The sequence below is a fragment of the Carcharhinus amblyrhynchos genome, chromosome 2, assembly GCF_965287045.1.
Source record: "Carcharhinus amblyrhynchos chromosome 2, sCarAmb.v2.hapA, whole genome shotgun sequence".
Classification (NCBI taxonomy): domain Eukaryota; kingdom Metazoa; phylum Chordata; class Chondrichthyes; order Carcharhiniformes; family Carcharhinidae; genus Carcharhinus; species Carcharhinus amblyrhynchos.
The window spans coordinates 128,497,020-128,522,793 of NC_137325.1; the positions used below are offsets into that span (position 1 = coordinate 128,497,020).

Below are 25,774 nucleotides of genomic sequence, written 5' to 3' on the forward strand. Positions count from 1 at the left end.
TAGCGATAATACTACGAGACCAGTGCCTCCCAAGCTGATCTTTAGTATCTGGTCAGCATTAGTTCCTGGTATTAAAATTTGTCATAGATCCATTGTACTGATTAATACATTCAACATCTTGTCCTTTGAAAGTTGCATAACTTCCAAAACTGGAAAATGCTGCTTCAAATGCTGCCTGCCCATTTTATGTGTCCTGATGGTGAGGATGTCCAGTCTTATTCCTTTGATGCGAAGAGTAAGTCATGGATCTTCTAGGCTCTGCCTCTGTTAAGAAGAATGATGACAGTGCCAGGTGAGACGGGATGTTATGCCACAACTATCCTTTGACTGCTCACAAGGCTGGTGAAATGGTATGACAGTCCTCCACCACCAGAGTACGCTCATGAATCTGATTGATTGTGACTGCAAAGTGAGAAAAATTTGAATTAAAGTAGATGAAAAGAATTTTGTGGAACTAAATTAAATATATGGGAGGTTTGGAGATTTTTTTTCTATGTGTTAACCATCCTGCTGGTTGCTGCTTTGCTAAATACTATCATTATGGGCACAAATTATTGGGTTCACATCCTAAAATTCTTGAAAAGTAAGCTACAACATCCTTTCCACTGGTCCAAAGTAGAGTGTAAAGGAATAAGTGTGATGAGATGAATGGTCTTCTCCCATGTCTGGAATCATGTAGTCCTTTTCATTATTTCTCACGTTTGTTGGGACATTGTCGCAAAGTTCACGCAAAAATTGCAAAATATAACAAAAGGAACAAAGAAAGTAATTGTTTATAGAAGGAGAGGGTTAACTCATTGATCCTTCTTACAGCCACTGCTACTACTTAAATTAAAGATGCCATAAATGAAGGTGTTCAAGATCATAAAGCAGGGGGTTTATAGGTTTACCCTGATGACCTTTGATTAAAACTGGGTATTTGAGGAATTAAGCTAGTTTGTAAAGTTTCCAATTTAACCAATGCCTCCCATCCCAAAGACATTAATGAAAATATTAACAAAATTCCTGTTAATTGCCAAAATGCATGCTTTGGCAATTACGTTGTTCAGCTAATTGTCTTATTAAGGACAAGAAATGGTTATTGGTTCAATCTCCAAATGCACACAGTTAGAACAGTTGCTGTGCGCAATTGAGGAATCATAGAATCCCAACAGTGCAGAAGGAGGTTATTTGGCCCATCGAGTCTGCACCGAACACAATCCCAACCGGCTCCATTCCGTAACGCCTCATATTTGCCCTGCTAATCCCCCTGACACTAGGGTTAATTTAACACAGCCAGTCAACCTAACCTGCACATCTTTGGCATGTGGAGCAGCCAGAGAGAATGTGCAAACTCCACACAGACAGTCACTTAAGGCCGGAATTGAACCCAGGTCCATGGTACTATAAGGTAGCAGTGCTAACCATTGTGCCACCATGCTGCAGAGAAATTATATGGAATTGCATGTCTGCTGAGTTAGACGCAGAATAAACTTGCTAAAGGTAAAATATAAGCTGCTGCACTATTCCTCCATCATATACTAACAGTTAATATTAACAATTAGAGTCATAAAGGTTTACATCATGGAAACAGGCCCTTCGGCCCAATTTGTCCATGTCACCCTCATTTTTTAAAAAAATCCCTAAACTAATCCCAATTGCCTGCATTTGGCCCATCGTACCCATATAACTATTTAAATGCTTTTTAAAAGATAAAATTGTACCTGCCTCTACTAATACCCCAGCTTGTTCCAGACACTCACCACTATCTGTGTATATAAAAAGAAATTGCCCTTCTGGACACTTTTGTATCTCTCCCCCTTAATCTTAAACCTATACCCTCTAGTTTTAGACTCCCCTGTCTTTGGGAAAAGATATTGACTATCTACCTTGTCTATGCCCCTCATTATTTTACAGACCTCTATAAGGTCACCCCTCAGCCTCTTATGCTCCAGAGAAAAAGTCCCAATCTATTCAGCCTCTCAATCCATCAAGTCCCGGTAGCATCCTACAAATCTTTTGTGCACTGTTTCTAGTTTAATAGTATCCTTTCTATAATAGGATGACCAGAATTGCACACATTATTCCAAATATGGCCTAACCAATGTCATGTACAACTTCAACAATAGTTCCAACTCCTGTATTCAATGTTCTGACCAATGAAACCAAGTATGCCAAATGCCTTCTTCACCATTCTGTCCACCTGTGATTCCACTTTCAAGGAGCTATGAACAAAGAACAAAAAACAAAGAACAAAGAACAACCCAGCACGGGAAACAGGCCCTTCGGCCCAACAAGCCCGCGCCGCCGCATCACCCTACACCTATTCTACCCTGCGTATCTACAACGTATGAACATGTACCCCTAGGTCTCTTTGTTCTGTAACTCTTCCCTACGTCTTACCATTAACTGAGTAAGTCCTGCCCTGGTTCAGTCTATCAAAATGCATTACCTTGCATTTGTCTAAATTAAGCTCCAACTGCCATTCGTCAGCCCACTGGCCCAATTGATCAAGATCCCGCTGCAATTGGAGATAACCTTCTTCACTGTCCACCATGCCACCAATCTTAGTGTCATCTGAAAACTTACTAACCATGCCCCCTTTATTCTCATCCAAATCATTAATATAAATGACAAATAACAGTGGGTCCAGCACTGATCCCTGAGGCACACCGCTGGTCACAGGCCTGCAGTTTGAAAAACAACCCTCTACAACTACCCTCTGGTTTCTGTGTCATGGTATAGCATTAGGGAATAACAGTATGCTGTGCTGCAATCTGGTAGCAGGTGATTTTAGGCTTTGCACTTTCGCAGCCATTGAATTGGCGATCTTGATTGTGCCATCACAGTGCCTACTCAGTTAAGGTCAGTTTCTTCCCTATGGGAGGAAAAGGGCATTTGTCAAAAGAAGGAATGTCACCAGTGCCACCCCCACCAGGTATCAGTTACTGGTAACACTTGGAAATAAGTACTGCGCCTACTTCCTTTGACGCAAAGAGATCCTGAAAGTAGGAAATGAAATGTCTTGTATTTTATAGAGGTTCCGTTTTTTTAAAATCCATTTTTCAATAGATTTTCATTGATCCAACGAAAGGCATTATGTGTTATGAAACTTTGAATTAAATTTTTTTTAAAGTCTCTTTCCCCCTAAAATTGTAACTAAAATTCATCTGTGTGTTTTTAAGTTAGCTGTTTTGCTAATTGTTCTTTGATTTATCTTCCTAAAATTTTAGTGTCGTTTTTGCTAATTTTTTTGTGTTAATGGTAAAATTGTTGTTAACCTTGTTTGAGATTTGTGTACCTTGCTGTTGTTTTTCCACCCTCCCCCGCCTTCTTTTCCCCTTGTTTAATGAATCTCTTCCATTATGACCACCTCCATTTATTTCTATCTGGTTTTGTTTACCTTCCTCCTCCGGAATTCCTGCTGCTATAGCCTCACAGGCTGGGGAAGCTGGCTGAGCAGGTAGCAGGATTTTACTGTTCCCTATTTACCCATCAGTCAGCTTCCAACAGCAGGTCAGACTAGAACTGAGTTTGGAGATGTGGGATGTTGGGTCTGTGTTATCTAATGTGCTCTCCCATGTTCCCAGTTCGTTGCACACCAACAGTGCTGGGAATTCACTGATAAGGAAGTTTGATAAGGCTGTTGCTTGATTTTGAATCTTTCATTTTAATGTTTTTAGTCCACTATAAAACTGATGAGGTAGAGAACTGACTGGTTACACCATGGTAAGGCTGGTTTTTTGGTTATGTAGAGAAATAGAGTCATAGAGGTTTACAACATGGAAATGAGCCCTTTGGCCCAACTTGTCCACGCCGCCCTTTTTTCTAACCTTTAAATTAATCCCAATTACCTGAATTTGGCCCATAACCCTCTATACCCATCTTACTGTCTAAAAGACAAAATTGTACCCACCTCTACTACTACTCTGGCAACTTGTTCCAGACGCTGACCACCCTCTGTGAAATAATTGCCTCTCTGGATCCTTTTGTATCTCTCCCTTCTCACCTTAAAAGCCTCTAGTTTTAGACTCCCCTACCTTTGGAAAAGATATTGACTATCTAGCTGATCTGTGCCCCTCATTATTTTATAGACATCTATAAGATCGCCCCTCAGCCTTCTATGCTCCAGAGAAAAAAGTCCCAGTCAAGCAGCCTCTCCTTACAACTCAAACCATCAAATCCTGGTAGCATCCAAGGAAATCTCTTCTGCACTCTTTCTACTATAATAATATCCTTTCTATAATAGGGTGACCAGAACTGTACACAATACTCTGTGTGGCCTTACCAATGTATTGTACAACTTCAACAAGGTGTCCCAACTCCTGTATTCAACATTCTGACCAAAGAAGCCAAGCGTGCCGAATGCCTTCTTCAGCACTCTGTCCTCCTGTAACTCCACTTTCAAGGAACTATGAACATGTACCCCTAGATCTCTTTGTTCTGTAACTCTCCCCAATGTCCTACCCTTAACTGAGTAAGTTCTGCCCTGGTTCAATCTACCAAAATGGATCACCTCGCATTTACCTAAATTAAACTCCATCTGCCATTCGTCAGCCCACTGGCTCTATTGATTAAGATCCTGTTGCAATTAGAGTTAACTTTATTCACTGTCCACTATGCCACCAATCATGATGTCATCTGCAAACTTACTAATCATGCCTCCGATATTCTTATCCAAATCATTAATATAAATAACAAATAATCCCTGAGGCACACCGCTGGTCACAGGCCTCCAGTTTGAAAAGCAACCCTCTACAACCGCTCTCTGGCTTTGTCATCAAGTCAATTTTGTATCCATTTAGCTATCTCACCCTGGATCCTGTGAGATTTATTCTTATGCAACAACCTACTATGTGGTACCTTGCCAAAGTCCACATAGACAACATCAACTGCGCTGCCCCTCATCTACTTTCTTGGTTACCCCTTCAAAAAACTCAAGCAAATTTGTGAGACATGATTTTCCACTCACAAAGCCATGCTGACTGTTCCTAATCGGTCCTTTGTCTCTAAATGCCTGTAGATCCTGTCCCTCAAAATACCTTCCAACAGCTTATCCACCTCAGATGTGAGGCTCACCAGCTTGTAGTTCCCAAGCATTTCCCAGCAGACCTTTTTAAACAAAGGCACAACATTTGCCACCCTCTAATCTTCAGGCACCTCACCTTTGACTATCGAAGATTCAAATATCTCTGCTAGAGGACCCACAATTTCCTCCCTAGCCTCCCACAATGTCCTGGGATACATTTCATCCGGTCCCAGGGATTTATCTATCTTAATGCACTTCAAGACTTCCAGCATCTCCTTCTCTGTAATATGTACACTCCTCAAGACATCACTATTTATTTTCCCAAGTTCCTTAACATCCATGCTTTTCTCAACCGTAAATACTGATGAGAAATATTCATTTAAGATCTCACCCAACTCTTGTGGATCCGCTTATAGATGACCTTGTTGATCCTTAAGAAGCCCTACTCTCTCCCAAGTTACTTTTTTGGCCTTTGTGTACTTGTAGAAGCTCTTTGGATTCTCCTTTACCTTATTTGCCAAAACAATCTTGTGTACCTTTTTGCCCTCCTGATTTCTCTGTTAACTCTTCAGGGGATTCACTTGATGCCAGCTGCTTATGCATGTCATGTGCCTCCGTCTTCTTCTTGACCAGGGCCTCAATATCCCAAGTCATCCAGGGTTCCCTTCTTCTTCCAGCCTTGTCCTTCATTCTAAGAGGAATGTGCTCACCCTGAATCCTGATTAACACACTTTTGAAAGCCTCCCACTTACCAGACGTCCTTTTGCCTTCCCACAGATTCCCCCAATTAACTTCTGAAACTGCTTGCCTGATGCCATCAAAATTGGCCTTGCCCCAATTTAAGATTTTTAACTTTTGAGCCAGACCTATCATTCTCCATAGCTATCTGAAAACTAATAGAATTATGATCACTGGTCCCGAAGTGATCCCTCACTAACACTTCTGTCACCTGCTCTGCCTTATTTCCCAAGGGGAGGTCAAGTTTTGCCCCCTCTCTAGTTGAGTTATCCACATACTGAATGAGAAATCTCTCCTGAATACACTCAACAAGTTTCTTTGCATTCAATCCTCTAATACTATGTCTGACATCTTGTGTTCATGTGATTATTTTTTGTCCAGGATCTTTGGGGCAGCACTGCTGCCTCACAGTGCCAGGGACCCGGCTTCAATTTCGGCTTCAGGTGACTTTGTGTAGAATTTACACATACAACCTGTGCCTGTGTGGGTTTCCTCCGGGTGCTCTGGTTTCCTCTTGCAGTCCAAAGATGTGTGGGTTTGGTTGATTGGCCATGCTAAATTGTCCTTTAGTGCAAGGGGCATTAGCAAGGTAAATACATGGGGCAACAGGGGTAGGGTGACATTGTTGTTGATGCAGATTTGATGGGCTGAATGGCCTTCATTTGTACTGTAGGGATTCTGTGATACCTTTCCTTAATCTGGCTTTGCGTCACAAATCTGGTTTGAAAAGTTGGGGGAAAAGTTAGCTGAATGATCTCCCCACTCAGCACTAGTCTGTTACACTGTTGAGTCTTTTTTCACAAAATATAAACGTGCAAGAAACCCACTATTTCAGAATAAGGTGATAAATTCTGATGTGTATATTTCTGAGCCCTGTCAGAGTCTTTGTTGGTGTTTTGTAGCAGGATGATAGAACAATAAAATATTGGCTGACTTTCAGATAGATAGAGTTTGGAAGCAAGATAATGTGGAGTCTTCAATCTGTCAACAGGAGAGCTAAACTGCAGGTGAAATTTGAACTCAATTATCAGTGGTAGCATGGTGTCACAATGTGCTGCCAAAAATCAAACAAAGACAACTTTACGTGAGATGAAATCCATCCAGGAAGGAATTACAAGCGGCCCTAAATAAAATATTTATTGATCTGGGATTTTAGTATTTTTTTCTTTTTGATACTTGTTTTTTTTTCCTCTTTCACATGTTAGTTGTTATTTTGCAATGTTCTTCTTGCTCTTGAGCTAAGAGAGACAGGGGGACAGATCACCAATGTAGTTTGACGCTCCTTCAGTGAAGCTCACTGTAGGAAGGGTGTTGATGAGGCACAACTGAATGTGTAATTTCCAGCTGTTCCACTGGTTGATCATCTCACCTCCAGGTGGAATCATGGCGATAGCAGCAATTGCTATAATCCAAATGGGGATATCAGTCAAGATCAGGATTTGAACCATGATCGCAAATGCATTTTTGGGTACTGGTCTGACTCCACTGCCTGATTTCCAAGTTTTTTTGGGGAAGCTGAGAATTAGATCAGTTTTCACAGAATTACAGAATCCCTACAGTGCAAAAGCAGGCCATTTGGCCCTTGAGTCTGCACCGACTGCAATTCCATCCAGGCCCTATCCCGTAACCCCCATGTATTTACCCCACCAATCCCCTTTTTCTTTAATGTGCACTCAAGTTTCTGGTTCAAGCATTTCTGGGTCAGTTGCGCTGTAGCCTGGATTGGGAGGCATGCCTTATGAAGATAGGTTGAGGGAGCTAGGTCTCTTCTCCCTGGAGAGACGAAGGTTGAGAGGCGACCTGATAGAGGTTTGTAAAATGTTGAGAGGAATAGATAGGGTGGATTCTCGGAGGCTATTTCCCAGGGCTGAAATGGTCGCTACGAGAGGACACAGGTTTAAGGTGCTGGGAAGCAAGTACAGAGGAGATGTTAGGGGTAAGTTTTTCACTGAGGGTGGTAAGTGAGTGGAATGGGCTGCCATCGGTGGTGGTAGAGGCAAACTCGCTGGGGTCTTTTAAAAGACTCCTGGATGAGTATATGGGATCTCATGGGATTGGAAGTTACAGATAGTTCTATGGCTTGGTAGGTATAGATGTGATTGGCACAACTTGTGGGCCGAAGAGCCTGTTTGTGCTGTAGTGTTCTATGTTCCATGTAGGGTAAATCGCAGAATCCCTATAGCGCAGAAGGCGGCCATTTGCACCGACCACAATCCCACCCAGGCCCTATTCCCGTAACCCTGCATATTTACCCTGTTAATACCCTGACACTAGGGGCAATTTATCATGGCCAATCAACCTAACCCACGCATCTTTGGATTGTGGAAGGCAACCAGAGGAAACCCACACAAACATAACAAGAATGTACAAACTCCACACAGACAGCGACCCAAGGCCAGAATTGAACCCGGGTCCCTGGTGCTGTGAGGCAACAATGCTAACCACTGTGCCACCCCGTGAAGTGATGTCTACCAGACCTCAACAAGGCACCTTAACCCCGTAACTCGGAAGACCAGTGAATGTGAAGTTTCCCATTTCCTTGTAATCGTTAAAAGTAACATTGCCAATTTGTACTGAAATAGCTTTTGTGATGAGATTTTGCTTATTAGAAAATGCATTGAAACTGTTTGAAGTATTTTCAAATACAGCCCTGCATCGCGGAGTGAACACGGAGGTTTTAATTCTGTCACTCGAGGCCAGATCGAGGCTGTGTTTCATGAGCAAAACCCCACTTGGTCCTGCTGACCAATTTTATATGCTCCGTGAGAACTTACTTCTTTTAACAGGCCCATTTTTAAAATATAAATGATGGAACTTCTTCAGTATGCACTCTGCAGAAATCTAGCACAGCAGTATAACTCAAAACTTTTGCCAGGCATCTTGGGACAGTCTATGTGCCTGCTAGCTAACGATACGCTATAATTCTGAATTCAGGGGGTAAATATATTTCTAGTTCACGACTAAAGGTGTCAAAAGAAAATTCATTGGGAAGATCACAACAATATGGAAGTAGCTGTTCAGAGGGAACTTTGAGGCCTCAATGTCTTTGTTATACAGTTCTTGTGGGAGCAGCTTCAAATCACTGGTTCTCGTAATCTTGAGTTACACCCACCAAGTGGTGCATAAACTGCATTTTAACAGAAAATCGAACAGGCCATTGCTGTAGGTGAGTGAAGGTAGAGCCCTTGTGCTGGTACATGTCAATATGTGTGTGTGGTGCTGTTTGTCAAACTGCAATAGATAGCCTCCAGTCAGTGAGGTTGTTGGTGATAGGAGAGGGCTGGGGAGGTGGTCAGTCCTTTTGGAACAGAAGTGGAATGAAAATCCACATCCTGCCTAAGGGTAAGGTACATAAGAGTAGACAAGACCGTCAAACGAAACTCGAGAGAAACTCTAACATTAATGGGTTGCAGCGACCTTCAAACAACTTCATTTGGGAGGAGGAAATTGCAATGTTGCATCAAAGAAAGTTACAGTGGACTTCACTGCGCTTTTACCTAGTCCTTTCTTGAATTGTTGCTAATCATGCCATGATCAGAAATATCCTTGAATGTTGGAACTTTCATCTCATGCAACATGCATGTACCTGAAAGTTGCAGAGTTTTAACTAAAAATAGAGTTACTATTGTTAAGGAAACTGTCCCCCAAAAATTGAACAGCTGTTCTCACAAATGGCTTACACTCATTTGTGTATTCATACTTCCACATCCATAGACGTACACACTTGTACATAAACGGCTTATAAACAAGCACACTTTTTTTCCTCTGTTGACATTTGACCATGTTAGAATCGTAGAATCTCAACAATTCAGGAGGACACCATTCGGCCCATCGAGCCTGTGCCAACAACAATTCCATCCAGAGTCCATCCCCATAACCCCCCCACCCCCTGACACTAAGGAGCAATTTAGCATGGTCAATGCACTGAATCTGCAGATCTTTGGACTTGATCACTTCTTTTGTTTTTTGAATGAGCCAGATGTTCGCCACAATTGACTTAGAGCAAAATTTAATTACAATCCTAAATAATTTGGACAGCATTATCACAGTATATATTGAACCATTTATTGAAGGGAATTCCTTCAATAATCCTGTAATTGAACCAAAAATCATGTTTGAGAATGGGTTTAAAACCTGAAAAATATATTTTTTAAAGTTTCCCAAAAGCCCATCGAATCACCCTGGCATATTTTAATAACAAGTGTTATTTTAATAACACTTTTGTTACTAAAGAACCCTTTGTTACAGCAACTACAATGTCTACAGTACACTTTAAGGTGGCATAAAGAATAAGGAACATGTATCCTTTATTTTACCTGCCCCGATATGGTTTTGCTGTTATTAGAAATTAAGTTTGAAAGGACATTTGATTGCTGCTGTTGCATGTTAAGTATGTCGTCAGTGGAACAACCTGCAGTAGTGAGCGTGGCTGCTGCTTGGGGCAATGTTGCCATATATTTATTCAGCTTTGTTTAAGTGTTTATTATACAATTTTCTTGCATGAATTTGGTTAATTCATTTTGTTTTGAGTGTGATTTTAGCTTTGTTTTCAGAGTTTGTGTTACCATTTTTGCAGAAAATTTTTAATAAAAGAGCACTTTTGCAAATTGGCAAGTATTGACAGTAAATGACCAATGAATTGCATTTTGATGGAAGATGCATCAACATGTTAAATATACATTTAAACCTATAAAACCAAATTATTGGAAGTTTTGCAGTAGCGACTGTCATTTTGACTGAATTAATAGAGGCCCTTCCTGGAGTTAAAATTACAACACAAAGTTTCAGCTAATAATTTGAGACAGACTGAAGAAATGCTCGACTGCTTTTCGATGCTTATTTCCTAACCGCTTGATGCTGTTGATTTCAGGGGACGTCAGGACCAGATCCCACAACTGTCTATGTGGATATGAGAGCGCTACGGCATGACAGGTAATTGAAACACTCCCAACTATGTTTATTTTCAAACTTAGAGTCATAGACGTTTACAGTGCGGAAACAGGCCCTTCAGCCCAACTTGTCCATGCTACCTAGTTTTTAACCACTAAACTAGTTCCAATTGCCTGCGTTTGACCCCATTTCCCTCTATACCAATCTTACCCATCTAACTGTCTAAAAGACAAAATTGTACCCGCCTCTATTTCTACCTCTGGCAAATCATTCCAGACACTCGCCACTCTCTGTGTGAAAAAATTGCCCCTCTGGACCCTTTTGTATCTCTCCCCTCTCACCCTCTGGTTTTAGACTCCCCTACCTTTGGGAAAGGATGGTGACTACCTACCTTATCTATGCCCTCGTTATTTTATAGACTTCTATATGATCATCCTTAAACCTCCTATGCTCCAGGAAAAACAAACCCTATCCAGCCTCTCCTTATAACTCAAACCATCAAGTCCCGGCAGCGTCCTAGTAAATCTTTTCTGCACTTTTTTTAGTTTACTAATATCCTTAAAGGAAAGGACAGTAAAGTTTCTTTGCTGTGCTGTACATGCCACGAGTAATCAGTGGGAATGTAAGCTACCGTCCCATGAGGATTTATGTAAGCCTGTCAGAGCAATTTGTTTCCAGCGTATTAGGGCAGCAGAGTGCTCTGTCAACTCAATAATGCTGTTTTCGATCCAGTGTAACAATGCAAAATGAGTTAGAGATGTGCAAGTTTTACTATTTTCCACCCTTCCTTTTATACTCATCTTGTGTAGAAATTTTAATAAGTAAATCCAGAGTCCAGATAATATTTTCCTTTTTGAACATTCAATTTCCTTAACATGTTGGGGATGGACGCTCATGTTTCACTGCATTCTGTAGATGGCCAGAATTCTACAAAGTCGCCAATCACATTGCAATGTAATTTTCATTTTAAATTTGTTCCCTGAATATAAAGAGGGTGATCACATTTATTATCCATTCCTAGTTGCGCATCTCTTGTTAATTGTCTGACTACCCACCGATATTCTTAAGTGGATATGGTGAGGCTGTGGAACATTGCTCTGATTTGATCTATTGGTTGTGTGAGCTCTTAACAATGCCTGTAGCCTGTTGCTAATGCATGTAGTGTATTATAGTAATGTAGTTAATTACTGTGACATCTACATTATATTTGGCGTCCATGCAAGTCATTGTTGGATATTAAAATTTAGCATTAGCACCACAACAAATGGAAGTCATAATCCTGCATGTATGTTTAAGTACATCTTTGGTGTTTTCCATCCCTAATATTGTTGAAAAGCCTATTGAGTAGGAATTATTCAGTTTGGCTCCTGAGAGCTGTATTGACTGAGGTAACTTCTTTTGAATGAGATATTAAACCGAGGCATTATTTATCTTTATTATTTTGGGCAGCATGCTGGCACAGTGGTTAGCATTGCTGCCTCACAGCACCAGGGACCGGGTTAAATTCCTGGCTTGGGTCAGTGTCTGTGTGGAGTTTGCACATTTTCCCCATGTCTGTGTGGGTTTCCTCTGGATGCCCCAGTTTCCTCCCACACTCCTAAGATGTGAGGGTTAGGTTGATTAGCTATGCTAAATTGCCACTTAGTGTCAATTTAGGGTATTGACACTTAGGGTAAATACATGGGTTATGGGGCTAGGGACTGGGTGGGATTGTGGTTGGTGCAGGCTCAATAAGCTGGATAGCTTCCTTCTGCACTGTTGGGATTCTATGATTATCATTCTGATTGTGAATGATTCTGCAGCATTATTCAAAAAAATGCCAACATTTCTCCTTCAACTAACTACTCCAAAAACTGTGCAAAATGTGTTTGTGCTGTTTGCTCGTACAGTGGAGCAACAGATGTATAAGCCATTTGTTCCTTCAAACCTGTTCGTTCTAATATTTGACCATGATTGACCTATAACTCAACTTCATATAATCACTTTCCTGTACTCCTCAAGGCACAATTATCTAACTACCTATTGCTTTCAGTTTGAAAAATTTCAATTCACCCACCACCTTTGAGCGGGAAAATTGTAGATTTGTGCTTACCTTTATGTGTCAGAATTCTTCCTGATTTTACTCTTAAATGGCTTGGTCCTAATTTAAGAAATGTGCCCCATTGGTCGTGATTTCCTCCACCAGAGGATATATTTTCTCTGCATCCACCCTTTCAAATCCCATTATTGTCTTATAAACCTCAATTAGATCACCCTTTATTGTTCTAAACTTAAATATAAACCCAAGTTAATGCCACCTGTCCTCATAAATTTACTCTTTAAGGCTCAATGTCTGGTGATTCTGCGCTACATCCTTTCCACAGTCAATATGTGCTCCATATATAACTGTAATGCAGTTCACGACTGGGTTGAACCAAGGGTCTGTACAGCTAGCGCATCTTTTCCCCACTTTTGCATTCCAAGCACTTAAGATGAAGTCCAACATTCCATTAGCCTAAATGATTACTTTTCAAACCTGTGTACTGACATTTGGACCTGAACACTTAAATCCCTTGGGTAATCCACAGCTGCATATCTCTTCACCTTCAAGAAAATATCGCCATTTGCCTTTCCCCGATCGAAATTACCTGCCCTTATCCATATTGCTCTCAATCTGCTCAAGTTTTGCCCATTCACTTAATCTGTCCAGGTTATTTCGTAACTTTCTGCTGTGCATCTTACTTTAATGTCATCTGCAACCTTGGAAACAGCAAAAGTGACTAAAATGTTCCAAGTAATTCATTGGTTGTGAAACACTTTGGAACGTCCTCAGAACGTGGAAGGCTCTCTATGTCTGAATGCCATTTCATTTGCTCGTTCAATTGTAAATCATTAAACACATAATTGAATTCTGAGGTTTAAAAAGAATAAGTGGACGAGTATGGTGATTATGGGACACAACTCTTCCAAGTGCATAAATGTTGAAATTATATTGAAAAAGAAGTGTACAGGAGGGCACCCAAGTGAAAAGTCCAGTAACTAGCAATTTAAGGTAGAGTATCTGCTGGTACTTTCCAAAATCAACCAAATGATTGTGGCATTTCAAATGAAGATTATGTTGAGAATAAATAGAGTTTCCATTATCTTTTGCTCTGGTTTAAAGATACCTTCATTGCCTGCCCCAACCCCAAATTTGGCTGCACCCTTAAGTGAACTTAGGCTGTGATCTTACAACCTCATTCCACCCACTGACTGAGGTGGCAAGATTGCACCGGAATGAAAAAATAGGTTTGCGCCTGTTTTTGCACTGCACAAAATGTACCTGGCATTGTTTTGATCGACTTCGCAGCCGAAAAGACGCATAGTCAATGAGTACATTAACGTAATTATTTGTATAACATTAATGCATTTAGCACAGCCGTTTATACCTGCTGATGTGATCAAGTTCACACCCAAAGGTTTCAAGAAACTAACAAGTACTGTCCACCTAATATAGAAATCCCATAATGCCCACCTCAGCCTTATCCTCCCACCCAGTCAGTGTGATGTCACCACTTGGCATCCTAGCATAACCTAACTTGGCACTGTCAGTGATGTGCCTATCAGGAGTCCCATTGGCAGTGCTCCCCTTTTATGTGTATGTACATGAACGTGCAGAATAAGGTTGGTGAGCTGCAGACACAGACAACCATGTGGAAGTGTGATGTCTTATGGCAATAACATACCCCAAGCTCAAAGAAGAACATGACTGAATATTGAATAGGTGGTCGATGTTTCAGTATGGGAGCAGTTCGGGAACAGTGACCACAATTCAGTAAGTTTAAGGTACCGATGAATAAAAATAAGCATTGTCCTCAAGTTAAGATGCTAAACTGGGGGAAGACTAATTACAACAATATTAGGCAGGAACTGAAGAATGTAGACTGGGGGCAGATGTTTGAGGTCAAATTAACATCTGGCATGTGGGAGGTTTTCAAATGTAAGTTGATAGGGATTCAGGACCAGCACATTCCTGTAAGGACAAAGGATTAGTATGGCAAGTTTTGGGAACCTTGGATAATGAGAGATATTGTGAGCCTAGTCAAAGCGAAAAAGGAAACATTTTTCAAAGCTAGGAGGCTGGGAACACACGAAGCAAGTGTGGAATACAAGAAAAGTGTGGTTCCTATTTTCAAGAAAGTGAACAGGGATAGCCTGGGAAATTACCGACCGGTGAGTCAGTGGTTGGTAAGTTGTTGGAGAGGATTCTGAGGGACAAGATTTATGGGCATTTAGAGAAGTTTAGAATAATCAGGAATAGTCAGCACGGCTTTGTCAAGGGTAGGTCATGCCTTACAAGCCTAGTTGAGTTCTTTGAAAATGTGACTGAACACATTGACGAAAGAAGAGCGGTGGACGTGGTTTACGTGGACTTCAGCAAGGTGTTTGATAAGGTCCACCATGCAAGACTTCTTGAGAAGGTGAGAGGGCATGGGATCCAAGGGGCTTTGGCCTTGTGGATCCAGAACTGGCTTGCCTGCACAAGGCAGAGAGTGGTTGTGGATGGGTCTTCTTCTGCATGGAGGTCGGTCACCAGTGGAGTGTCCCAGGGATCTGTTCTAGGACCCTTGCTGTTTGTCATTTTCATAAATGACCTGGATGAGGAAGTGGAGGGATGGGTTAGTAAGTTCGCTGATGATACGAAGGTTGGTGGTGTTGTGGATAGTCTGGAGGAATGTCAGAAGTTGCAGCGTGACATAGATAGGATACAAGACTGGGTGGAGAAGTGGCAGATGGACTTCAACACGGATAAATGTGTAGTGGTCCATTTTGGCAGGACCAATGGGATGAAGGAGTACAATATCAAGGGTAGGAGTCTTAGCTGGGTTGAAGAGCAGAAGGATCTTGGGGTCCAGGTCCATAGGACTCTTAAATCGGCCTCGCAGGTGGAGGATGTGGTCAAGAAGGCATATGGTGTACTGGCCTTCATTAATCGAGGGATTGAGTTTAGGAGTCGGGAGGTAATGCTGCAACTTTATAGGACCCTTGTCAGACCCCACTTGGAGTACTGTGCGCAGTTCTGGTTGCCTCACTACAGGAAAGATGTGGAAGCTATTGAGAGGGTGCAGAGGAGATTTACAAGGATGTTGCCTGGATTGGGAGGCATGCCTTATGAGGATAGGTTGAGGGAACTAGGTCTCTTCTCCCTGGAGAGACGAAGGTTGAGAGGCGACCTGATAGAGGTTTATAAAATGTTGAGAGGAATAGATAGGGTGGATTCTCGGATGCTATTCCCAGGGCTGAAATGGTCACTACAAGAGGACACAGGTTTAAGGTGCTGGGAAGCAAGTACAGAGGAGATGCTAGAGGAAAGTTTTTCACTCAGAGGGTGGTGAGTGAGTGGAATCGGCTGCTGTCAGTGGTGGTAGAGGCAAACTCGCTGGGGTCTTTTAAAAGACTTCTGGATGAGTATGCGGGATCTAATGGGATTGGGAGTTACAGATAGTTCTATGGCTTGGTAGGTATAGATGTGATCGGCGCAACTTGTGGGCCGAAAGGCCTGTTTGTGCTGTAGTGTTCTATGTTCTAAAAGTAGAAAGAAACGTAAGCAAGGAATAAGAAGGGCTAAAAGGGGTCATGAAAAAGCATTGGCCAGCAGAATTGAGGAAAGTCCCACAGCTATTTATACATGTATAAAGAGCAAGAGGGTAGCCAGAGAGAGGGCTAGCCCACTCAAGGACAAGGGATTGTATCTATGTGTGGAGCCAGAGAAAATGGGTGAGGTATTAAATGAGTACTTTGTGTCAGTATTCACCAAAGAAAGGACTTGGTGGATGATGAGTCTGGGAAAGGATGTATAGATAGTTTGAGTCATGTTAAGATCAAAAAGGAGGAGGTATTGGGTTCTTGAGGTAGACAAGTCTCCAGGCCTGATGGGATATATCCCACAATACTGAGAGAGGCAAGGGAGAAAATTGCTGGGGCCTTGAGAGAAATCTTTGTGTCCTCACTGGCTACAGAGGAGGTCCCAGAGGATTGGAGTATAGCCAATGTTGATCCCTTGTTTAAGAAGGGTAGCAAGAATAATCCAGGTAATTACAGGCCAGTGAGTCTTACGTCAGTGGTAGGGAAATTATTGGAGAGGATTCTTTGAGACGGGATTTATTCCCACTTGGAAATAAGTGGATGTATTAGTGAGAGGCAACATGGTTTTCTGAAGGGGAGGTTGTGTCTCACAAACTTGATTGAGTTTTTCGAGGAAGCGACAAAGATGATTGATGAGAGTAAGGCAGTGGATGTTGTCTACCTGGACTTCAGTAAGGCCTTTGACAAGGTCCCTCATGGCAGACTGGTGCAGAAAGTAAAGTTGCATGGGATCAGAGGTGAGCTGGCAAGGTGGGTACAAAACTAGCTCGGTCAAAGAAGACAGAGGGTAACAGTGGAAGAGTGCGTTTCTGAATGGAGGGCTGTGACAAGTGGCATTCCTCAGGAATCAGTGCTGGGACCTTTGTTGTTTGTAATGTATATAAATGATTTGGAGGAAAATGTAACTGAATAGAGGGGTATAGGCGGTTGGTCTAGATAGGTAAATGTGATCAGCGCAGGCTTGGAGGGCTGAAGGGCCTGTTCCTGTGCTGTACTGTTCTTTGTTAAACCGAACAATGGACTAGCTTTAAAGAAGAGATCATTTGGGTTTGGTCATGGTATTGTACATGTCGTGACAGGGAAAGGGAGGACAAACAAATCTAGTGTTCCCTGGGTGATGAGGGAGAAAGGATGATGAAACAGGAAAGGGTGTGTATGACAGATGTCAGGTGGATAGTATATCAGGCGCAGTGTAGAAGGATTGGAGATTAATTGAAAAACTGATGAATTGAAAAGCAAGAAGCAAAGAGAGAGTATCAGAAGAGATCGACTTAAAGGGAAATCCCAAAGTCTTCTGCAGGCCTATAAATAGATCTGAGATCTAACAAAACTAAGAAACAGTTGGGCAAATGCAGGTTAATTGAGGAAAGCCAACATGGACTAGTTAAGAGAAAATTATGTTTAGCTTATCCGCTCAAGTTTTTGATGAACAGAGAGAGTAGACGAGGATAATACCATTGATGTGGTGTACATGGACTGCAAAAAATAATTTGATAAACTGCCACATAGCAAACTTGTGAGCAAAGTTAGAACTCGTGGAGTTAAAGGGACAGTAGCAACATTGATATGTCCCTTCACCACCACCCTCTGTCTTCTATGAGATAGCCTGTTACTTATCCAATCGGCCAAATTTCATTCTATACCACACCTCGTTACTTTCTTCATGAGCCTACCATAGGGACCTTATCAAACGCCTTACTAAAATGCATGTATATGACAGCAACTGCTCTAATTTCGTCTGCACACTTAGTTACCTCCTCAAAGAATTCAATCAATTTGTGTGGCAGGACTTACCCCTCACAAAACCATGCTGACTATCCTGGATTAAGCTGCATCTTTCCAAATGGTCATAAGTGGACTTTCCACACACCTGACGAAGGAACAGCATTTCCGAAAGCTTGTGGGTTTACTATCAAATAAATTTATTGGATTTTAACTTGGTGTTGTGAGACTTCTTTCTGTGTTTATCCCAGTCCAACACCGGCATCTTCACATCATGACAATCCCCGTGGACAGTGAGGACCCAAAGATCAAAGCTAAAGGCTCCACAATCTCATTCCTTGCCTCCCAAAATATCCTAGGATATATCCCATCTGGCCCAGGGGACTTATCAACCCTCAGGTTTTTCAAAATTGCTAATATATCTTCCCTCAGAACATCTACCTCCTCCATCCTATCAGCCTATATCACACACACTCATCCTGAAAAACATGGCCCCCTCTCCTTAGTGAGCACTGAAGAAAAGTATTCATTCAATGCCTCACCTATCTCTTCTAACTCCATGCATAAGTTCGCACTACTATCCTTGACTGGCCCTAACCTCACCCTGGTCATTCTTTTATTTCTCACATAAGGAAATAAGGAAAATACATTAGATAGGCAGTCTGCACTTCATGTTGATAAGGCACCAGGACCTGCTGAAATGCATCCAAAGATAGTGAGAGAAGTGAGCATTGAAATTGCAGAAATGCTGACCATAATTTTCCAAGGGTGGGTACAGAGGACTAGGGAGAAGTGTAAATGTTATTTAAATGGATTCAAATTGAATGTAAAGATAAGCAACTAGAGGCCAATCAATTTAAGCTCAATGTTGAGGAAGGTTTTGGAAACAATGATTTCAGAATCAGAGAATTGTTACAGGGCAGAATGAGATCATTTGGAACAAGTTGTCAGAGGTAATAGTATGGGCAGATACAATTTTGTCTTTTAAAAAACATTTGGACAGTTACATGGGTAGGATGGGTATAGACGGATACAGGCCAAATTTGGGCAAATGGGACCAACTTAGTGGTTTAAAAAAAAGGTGTGGCATGGACAAGTTGGGCTGAAGGGCCTGTTTCCATGCTGTAAACCTCTGTGACTCTGTATGAAATTGGCTGAGTGACAGGAAGCAGAGACTAGTGGTTAATGAATGTTGTTCAGATTGGAGTTAGGTTTGCAGTGAAGGTCCAGCAAGGTTGATGTTAGGCCCCTGCCCCTTCTATTATATGTTCAGACCTTGGCACAACTTGCCGCCGGGGAAGATAGTGGAAGCAGATACGATAGTGACTTTTAATGGTTATCTGGACAAATACATGAATAGGGTGGGGACAGAGGGATATGGTCCCTGGAAGAGAGGTGGGGGGGGGAGGGTTTAATTCAGTCGGGCAGCATGGTCTGTATAGGCTTGGAGGGCCGAAGGGCCTGTTCCTATACTGTAATTTTCTTTGTTCTTTGATTCTAAGTGTAGAAGTATGAATGTCTCCCAGCCCTACTACTTCTGTCCTTCCATTATTAATTGGTAGATTTACTCAGTTTCTGGTGGAGGTTAAATTTTAAATTTAAGTCCAGTGTTCAGTTAGTTGTATTTAAAATTCATTGCGCAGCCAAGAAATGGAAAATATAAAATTCTTGAAATTGTCAAGCTAAAAATAAAATGAATCGTTTTGTGATTAATAGCACCTGTTAACTTACCACTGGGTGACAAAAGAATCCCTCTTTTACATTGATTTTTACCCACGGCCTACTGACATTTAATAGTTAATAACTATGCAGCTGTATATTTAGAGTGCTTTTCCAAGCAGACGCCTTTTAAATAATATGTCTGTTATCTCTGGAGCCAGTATCAGGTGTAACAGTTTCTCTTTTGTTAAATAAGATAGGATCTTGCTATCCATGATCTGAAATCTAAAGTAAAACATATTCAGATTGATGGCACAGTGGTTAGCACTGCTGCCTAACAGTGCCAGGGACCCGGGGTTCGATTCCTGGCTTCGGTCACTGTCCGTGTGGAGTTTGCACGTTTTTGCCTTGTCTGCGTGGGTTTCCTCCAGGTGCTCCGGTTTCCTTCCACAGTCCAAAGATGTACGGGTTAAGTTGATTAGCCATGCTAAGTTACCTCTTAGTGTCAGGGGGACTACCAGGGTAAATGCATGGGGTTAAGGAAATAGGGCCTGGGAGGGATTGTGATCAGTGCAGACCTAAAGGGCCGAATGGCCTCTTTCTGCACTGTTGGGATTCTATAAAAATGCAACGCTGCATTTGGGCTTTTCCTGTCACAGAATCCCTACAGTGCAGAAGAATGCCATTCAGGCCATCGAGTCTTCACCAACAACAATACCGCCCAGGTCCTAACCTGCCACCCCACATATTTACCCTCCTAATCCGCCTGACACTAAGGGGCAACTTAGCGTGACTAATCAACCTAACTTGCACATCCTTGGAGTGTGGGAGAAAACCAGAGCACCCCGAGGAAACCCACACAGACATGGGGAGAACATGCAGACTCCATATAGTCGGTGACCTGTGGCTGGAATCGAGCCCGAGTCCCTGGCACTGTGAGGTAGCGGTGCGTGCCACAAGTGTCGTGCTTGCTGCACAACCACGTCTATACCACGTCTACACGATGGACCATCCATGCTTTGTGCGGTTACATTATTGATTGCACTAATTCAAAAGAAGTATTCGAATGGAGCAGGTAAAGAGAGCACGATGTAGAGCTGGAAGAAGCTGTGGCACAGCAAACCTGATCTATCTTAGAACTAATGTGGAAATGGGAAAAATTGAGGGATAGCTGTTTGCTCCCATGTTTTAATTACACAATTTCTCCTTTTCTTTCCTATTGCTGCTTTGTGCCTTCTGCTTTTATGCTTTGCTTCACAATCTTTAGCCTCGGGCTTGAGAGACCTTACCCACTTTTGCTGTTTGCTTCACTCGTTTCTGTCGCTCAGCTGTTCGTAAATTTAGCCTTTTGCATATTTTATTCCTCCAGTTATGGAAACATTTCTGGAATATGTGCAAGATCTTAATTGAACCACTTTGTGCACAGAGGTTAATGATAGTGCACTGAAGCAAAACCACAGCCCCATCGCTGATTTTTAGCATTGATTTTAGAGAGTCATTAGTTTTAAATGTGATTGTAAATTGTGAAAATTTGAAGAAGGATGTGCAGAAACCTTTTGAGGACTGAGCTGCATATATAACACCGTGAGGGGGCTGGGGTATTATGTCTTCTGATTCCCTGAATTAAACACACTTTTAGACGCAAAGTACTGGAGATTTGTCAAGTCTATTTCTTAGCTCTCCATGTAGACTGATGCACAGTTGCTAGGCACCTGACTGCAGTGTAACAGTAAATGTGACAGAATAATAAAAGCAAAATACTGCAGATGCTGGAAATTTGAAATGAAAACAGAAAATGCTGGAAAAACTCAGCAGGTCTGGCAGCATCTGGGTAAATGTGGTACCCTGGGTGTACATTCACAGAACAATTAATTCTTAACTGAATAATATTGCAATCTAAAATGTAACTTAAACTTCAGCTCTGTTGGCTGGACAGCTGGTTCGTAACGCACAGCGACGCCAACAGTTCGGGTTCAGTTCCTGCAGTGGCTGAGGTTATCCATGAAAGAAGATTCTCAACCTTGCCCCTCGCCTGACGTTGGGTAATCCTTGGGTTAAATCACCACCAGGAAAGCAGTCTTTGGTCATCTGGGACTGTGACAACTTTATCTTTTACCAAGTGCAACAAATCAATTAATTGAGCCTTGCAGCGCGGGTAGCCAAGTTTTGACTTCTCTGCTATTTAAATTCCACAGATCAGTGCAAAACAAAGCTCTGTTATTGATGATTGCAACTGCACTGACTCTGATTGAAGTGCACTTGTGGAAATCCTGTGTGTATTATCTAGCTTAATACTCAAAGACATAGAATTGCACCTTAAATTAAACAAACAACAAAATATGTGGATTTAAATGTGCTCTGAAAATGTGCTTCATCGATGAAGGTGGCTACAATTTATGTTTTAGGCTTGAGTAGTCCAAATCAGTTTAGGTGTGAGAATCTGAGTTGTAATTCCGTGCATAATCTGTACTTGTAAGGTGATATATTCTCAAGAAAATAAAAAAAAGAGTACAGTCGAATAGCTAATTGGTGTCTGTAAGGACTTTCAAATTGCTCCCAACATGCGATAAATTATGTATTATTTAAATTCATGCTTTTATTTTCCAATTATTACCAAGGTATGAGGTAGTGAAATAATCAACTCCTGGATTATAGCTTACTGCAGTGATGAAAACTGATAGTTATCTTGAAAAGAGTTATTGATTCTAAAGAATTTTGACAAGAATGCATCTTCTTGATTGAGTAGCAAAGAACTAGGAAAACGTAAGAGAGAAACTTAACACGATGAAAGGTACCCTGGAGGTGGAGGTTGTCAAATAAGAATAGAGCTTTTGTTTTGTTGATTGATTTTTCTGATATTGATTTTGAAATAGATTATTTGAGCCTCCCTCTGGAGAAAATTGCTGGAGCTGAGAGAGAGCTAAGATTTTACCTGTTAAAAACCTGTTTAAAATAAGTTTAAAGCACTTTACTCTTTGTAGAACTGTTTAAAGCATTTATTTATTGTATTTACTGCTTTAAGAATTCTGAGGGTGTGGTGAAAAGGCATTTGTGGACCAGCCTGCTTTAATTATCAAGGGGCCACACGGTGAAGCCTTCCATTGTTTGCTGGAGCTGAGAGAGAGCTAAGATTTTACCTGTTAAAAACCTGTTTAAAATAAGTTTAAAGCACTTTACTCTTTGTAGAACTGTTTAAAGCATTTATTTATTGTATTTACTGCTTTAAGAATTCTGAGGGTGTGGTGAAAAGGCATTTGTGGACCAGCCTGCTTTAAATCAGCGCCAGGTTTAAAAAGGAGGCCTGGTGTAGACAGCGGGCAGCGTCTGAGCGGGCAGCGGAGTGAGGGGGAAGCAGAGTGAGTTAATAGGGCTTAATATCAAAAAGGGCTTGGAGGAAAAAAGGCCAGGTGAGTTTGTTTGAAAAAAAACAAGGAAAAAAAAATTTTTTCAAAACTACTACAGCAAGAAACAAGGAAAAAAATTTTTTCCCCACAAAAAATTACAGTGAATAATGGAGGGGCATGTGATGTGTGGTTTCTGTATGATGTGGGAACTGGCGGACCCCAGGGTCCTTCCCAGTGACCATGTCTGCAGTAAGTGCAGGTTGCTGGAGGAGCTCCAGCTCAAGGTGGATGAGCTGGCCTCTGAGCTACAGACACTGAGGCTCATCAAGGGGAGAGAGGGTGCCCCTAGACTGGCTAAATCTAAGGGTCAGGGACAAAAGGGGACTGCTGGGAGGAGGAGGAAGGGGGGTGAGGAGCGGAGGCCTCAGCCTCTTAATCTGCATAACAGGTTTGAGGTTCTTGCTTCCACTCTGGAAGAGGACGAGGCAGGTGAGGTTGGTGAGCAAACTGCACACGGTACAGTGATGCAGCAGGACATAGGCAAAGAGAAGGGGAAAAGGAACGTAGTAGTGATTGGAGATAGTGGGGTGAAGAGTATTGACACTGTCCTTTGTCACAATGACAAAGTGCACAGAAGGGTGTGTTGTCTGCCTGGTGCTCGGGTACAGGATGTCGCAGCTGGGCTGCAGAGGAACCTGGAGTGGGAGGGTGAGAACCCGGTCGTTGTAGTACATGTGGGTGCCGGCGACGTAGGCAAAGTGCGGACTGAGGATCTGGGGAGGGAGTATGAGAAGCTGGGAATGGAATTAAAAAGTAGAACCGACAAGGTGGTCGTCTCTGGGCTACTGCCTGAACTGAGTGCAGACGGGCGTAGGATTGACAGGATAAAGGAAGTGAATGGGTGGCTCAGGGATTGGTGTGGGAGGAATGGGTTCGAATTTATGGGGCATTGGCACCAGTATTGGGGTAGGTGGGACTTGTTCGGGCGGGATGGGGTTGGTCTGAATCGTGCTGGGACCAGAGTGTTGGCGAATCGAGTAAAGAGGACTGTAGACAGGGCTTTAAACTAATTAGGGGGGGGGAGGGTGCGAGGGTAGGTGACGCTACGAGGTCTAAAGTTAAGGATAGGGTACAGGTAAGGGAAGAGGCCAAGGATGTCCCAATTGGTGGCGTTACGGCAAATAGGGTCCAGGTGAAGGCTGGGATGAAAGCGCTTTATCTGAATGCACGAAGCATTCGGAATAAAGTGGATGAGCTGGTGGCGCAGATCGACACAAATGGATACGATCTGGTGGCCATTACAGAGACGTGGCTGCAAGGTGACAGGGACTGGGAGATGAATGTACAGGGCTATCAAGTGTTTAGGAAGGATAGGCAGGAGGAAAGAGGGGGTGGAGTAGCTCTGCTGATTAAGGATAGCATCAAGGTGGTAGCAAGGGATGATATCGGAGCCAAAGAGCAGAAAGTGGAATCGTTGTGGGTGGAGATTAGGAACAGCAAAGGGAGGAAGACGCTGGTGGGTGTCGTCTATAGGCCCCCGAATAATGATCTGGAGGTGGGGCGGGCTGTTAACACGCAAATAAGTGCGGCGTGCAGGAATGGGACGGCAGTAGTTATGGGAGATTTCAATCTGCATATTGATTGGTCGACCCATGTTGGACGAGGTGGGCTCGAGGAGGAGTTCCTGGAATGCTGCCGGGATAATTTCCTTGAACAGTGTGTGTTGGAGCCGACGAGGGAGCGAGCTATCTTGGATCTGGTGCTATGTAATGAGGCGGGTAGAATTAGGGACCTTGCGGTGAAGGATCCTCTTGGAGAGAGTGATCATTGTATGGTGGAGTTTCTGGTGCAGATGGAGGAGGAGAAAGTGGGTTCCCGGACACGCGTCCTTTGTTTGAATAGAGGGGAGTATGGTAGGATGAGAGAAGAATTGGCGAATGTGGACTGGGGGAGTGCGTTGGAAGGTAGGTCTGCTGAGGAGCAGTGGAGGATCTTTAAGGAGATCTTTCTTGGTGCTCAGCAGAAATTTATTCCGATGGTTAAAAAGGACAGTAGGAAGAGAGGTAATAAGCCGTGGATAACGAAGGAGGTGAAGGAAAGTGTTAAATTAAAAGCGGAGGAATTTAGAGTAGCTAAGAGTAGTGGGCGAGAAGAGGATTGGGAAAGGTTTAAATGTCAACAAAGATTGACAAAGAAGTTGATAAAGGAGGGTAGGAGAAGCTATGAGGCTGGGCTAGCACTTAATATAAAAAAGGATAGCAAGAGTTTTTATAAATATATAAAAAGGAAGAGGCTGGCTAGGGTGAACGTTGGTCCTTTAGAGGATGAGAAAGGGGAGCTAGTGGTAGGGGATGGGGATATGGCTAAGGTCTTGAATAACTTTTTTGTTTCTGTCTTCACGGAGGAGGACGTGAATAATTTGCCGGGTGTTAGCGATGGAAAGGTGGTAGGAATGGAGGGTCTTAATGACATTACTGTTACTAGAGAGGTGGTGCTCGACAGACTGGAGGGGCTGATTGTGGACAAGTCCCCAGGACCGGATGGAATGCATCCGAGGGTCCTGAAAGAAATGGCGGAGGTGATAGTGGATGCCTTGGTGGTTATTTTCCAGACGTCGCTGGATTCTGGGGAAGTGCCGGAAGATTGGAAAACGGCTAATGTTACGCCGTTGTTTAAGAAGGGTGCCAGGCAAAAGGCGGGGAATTATAGGCCGGTTAGTTTAACGTCTGTGGTAGGTAAAATGTTAGAATCCGTCATTAAGCAGGAAATTGCGAGGCATCTTGAAGGGAATTGCTTGATAGGGCGGACG

At 42.5% G+C, this 25,774-nt stretch overlaps 1 protein-coding gene across 6 annotated transcripts in view; it reads left to right on the forward strand.

Moving 5' to 3' along the window:
- The window catches only part of LOC145358519 (disco-interacting protein 2 homolog C), a 571,331-nt gene that overhangs the window by 522,172 nt on the left and 23,385 nt on the right, over positions 1 to 25,774 (forward strand). For all 6 annotated transcript variants that reach the window (XM_080212647.1, XM_080212672.1, XM_080212655.1 and 3 more), the window contains one exon: positions 10,617 to 10,678. In XM_080212647.1, coding sequence (XP_080068773.1) covers positions 10,617 to 10,678 — 62 coding nt within the window. The remainder of the gene's footprint in view (positions 1 to 10,616; positions 10,679 to 25,774) is intronic.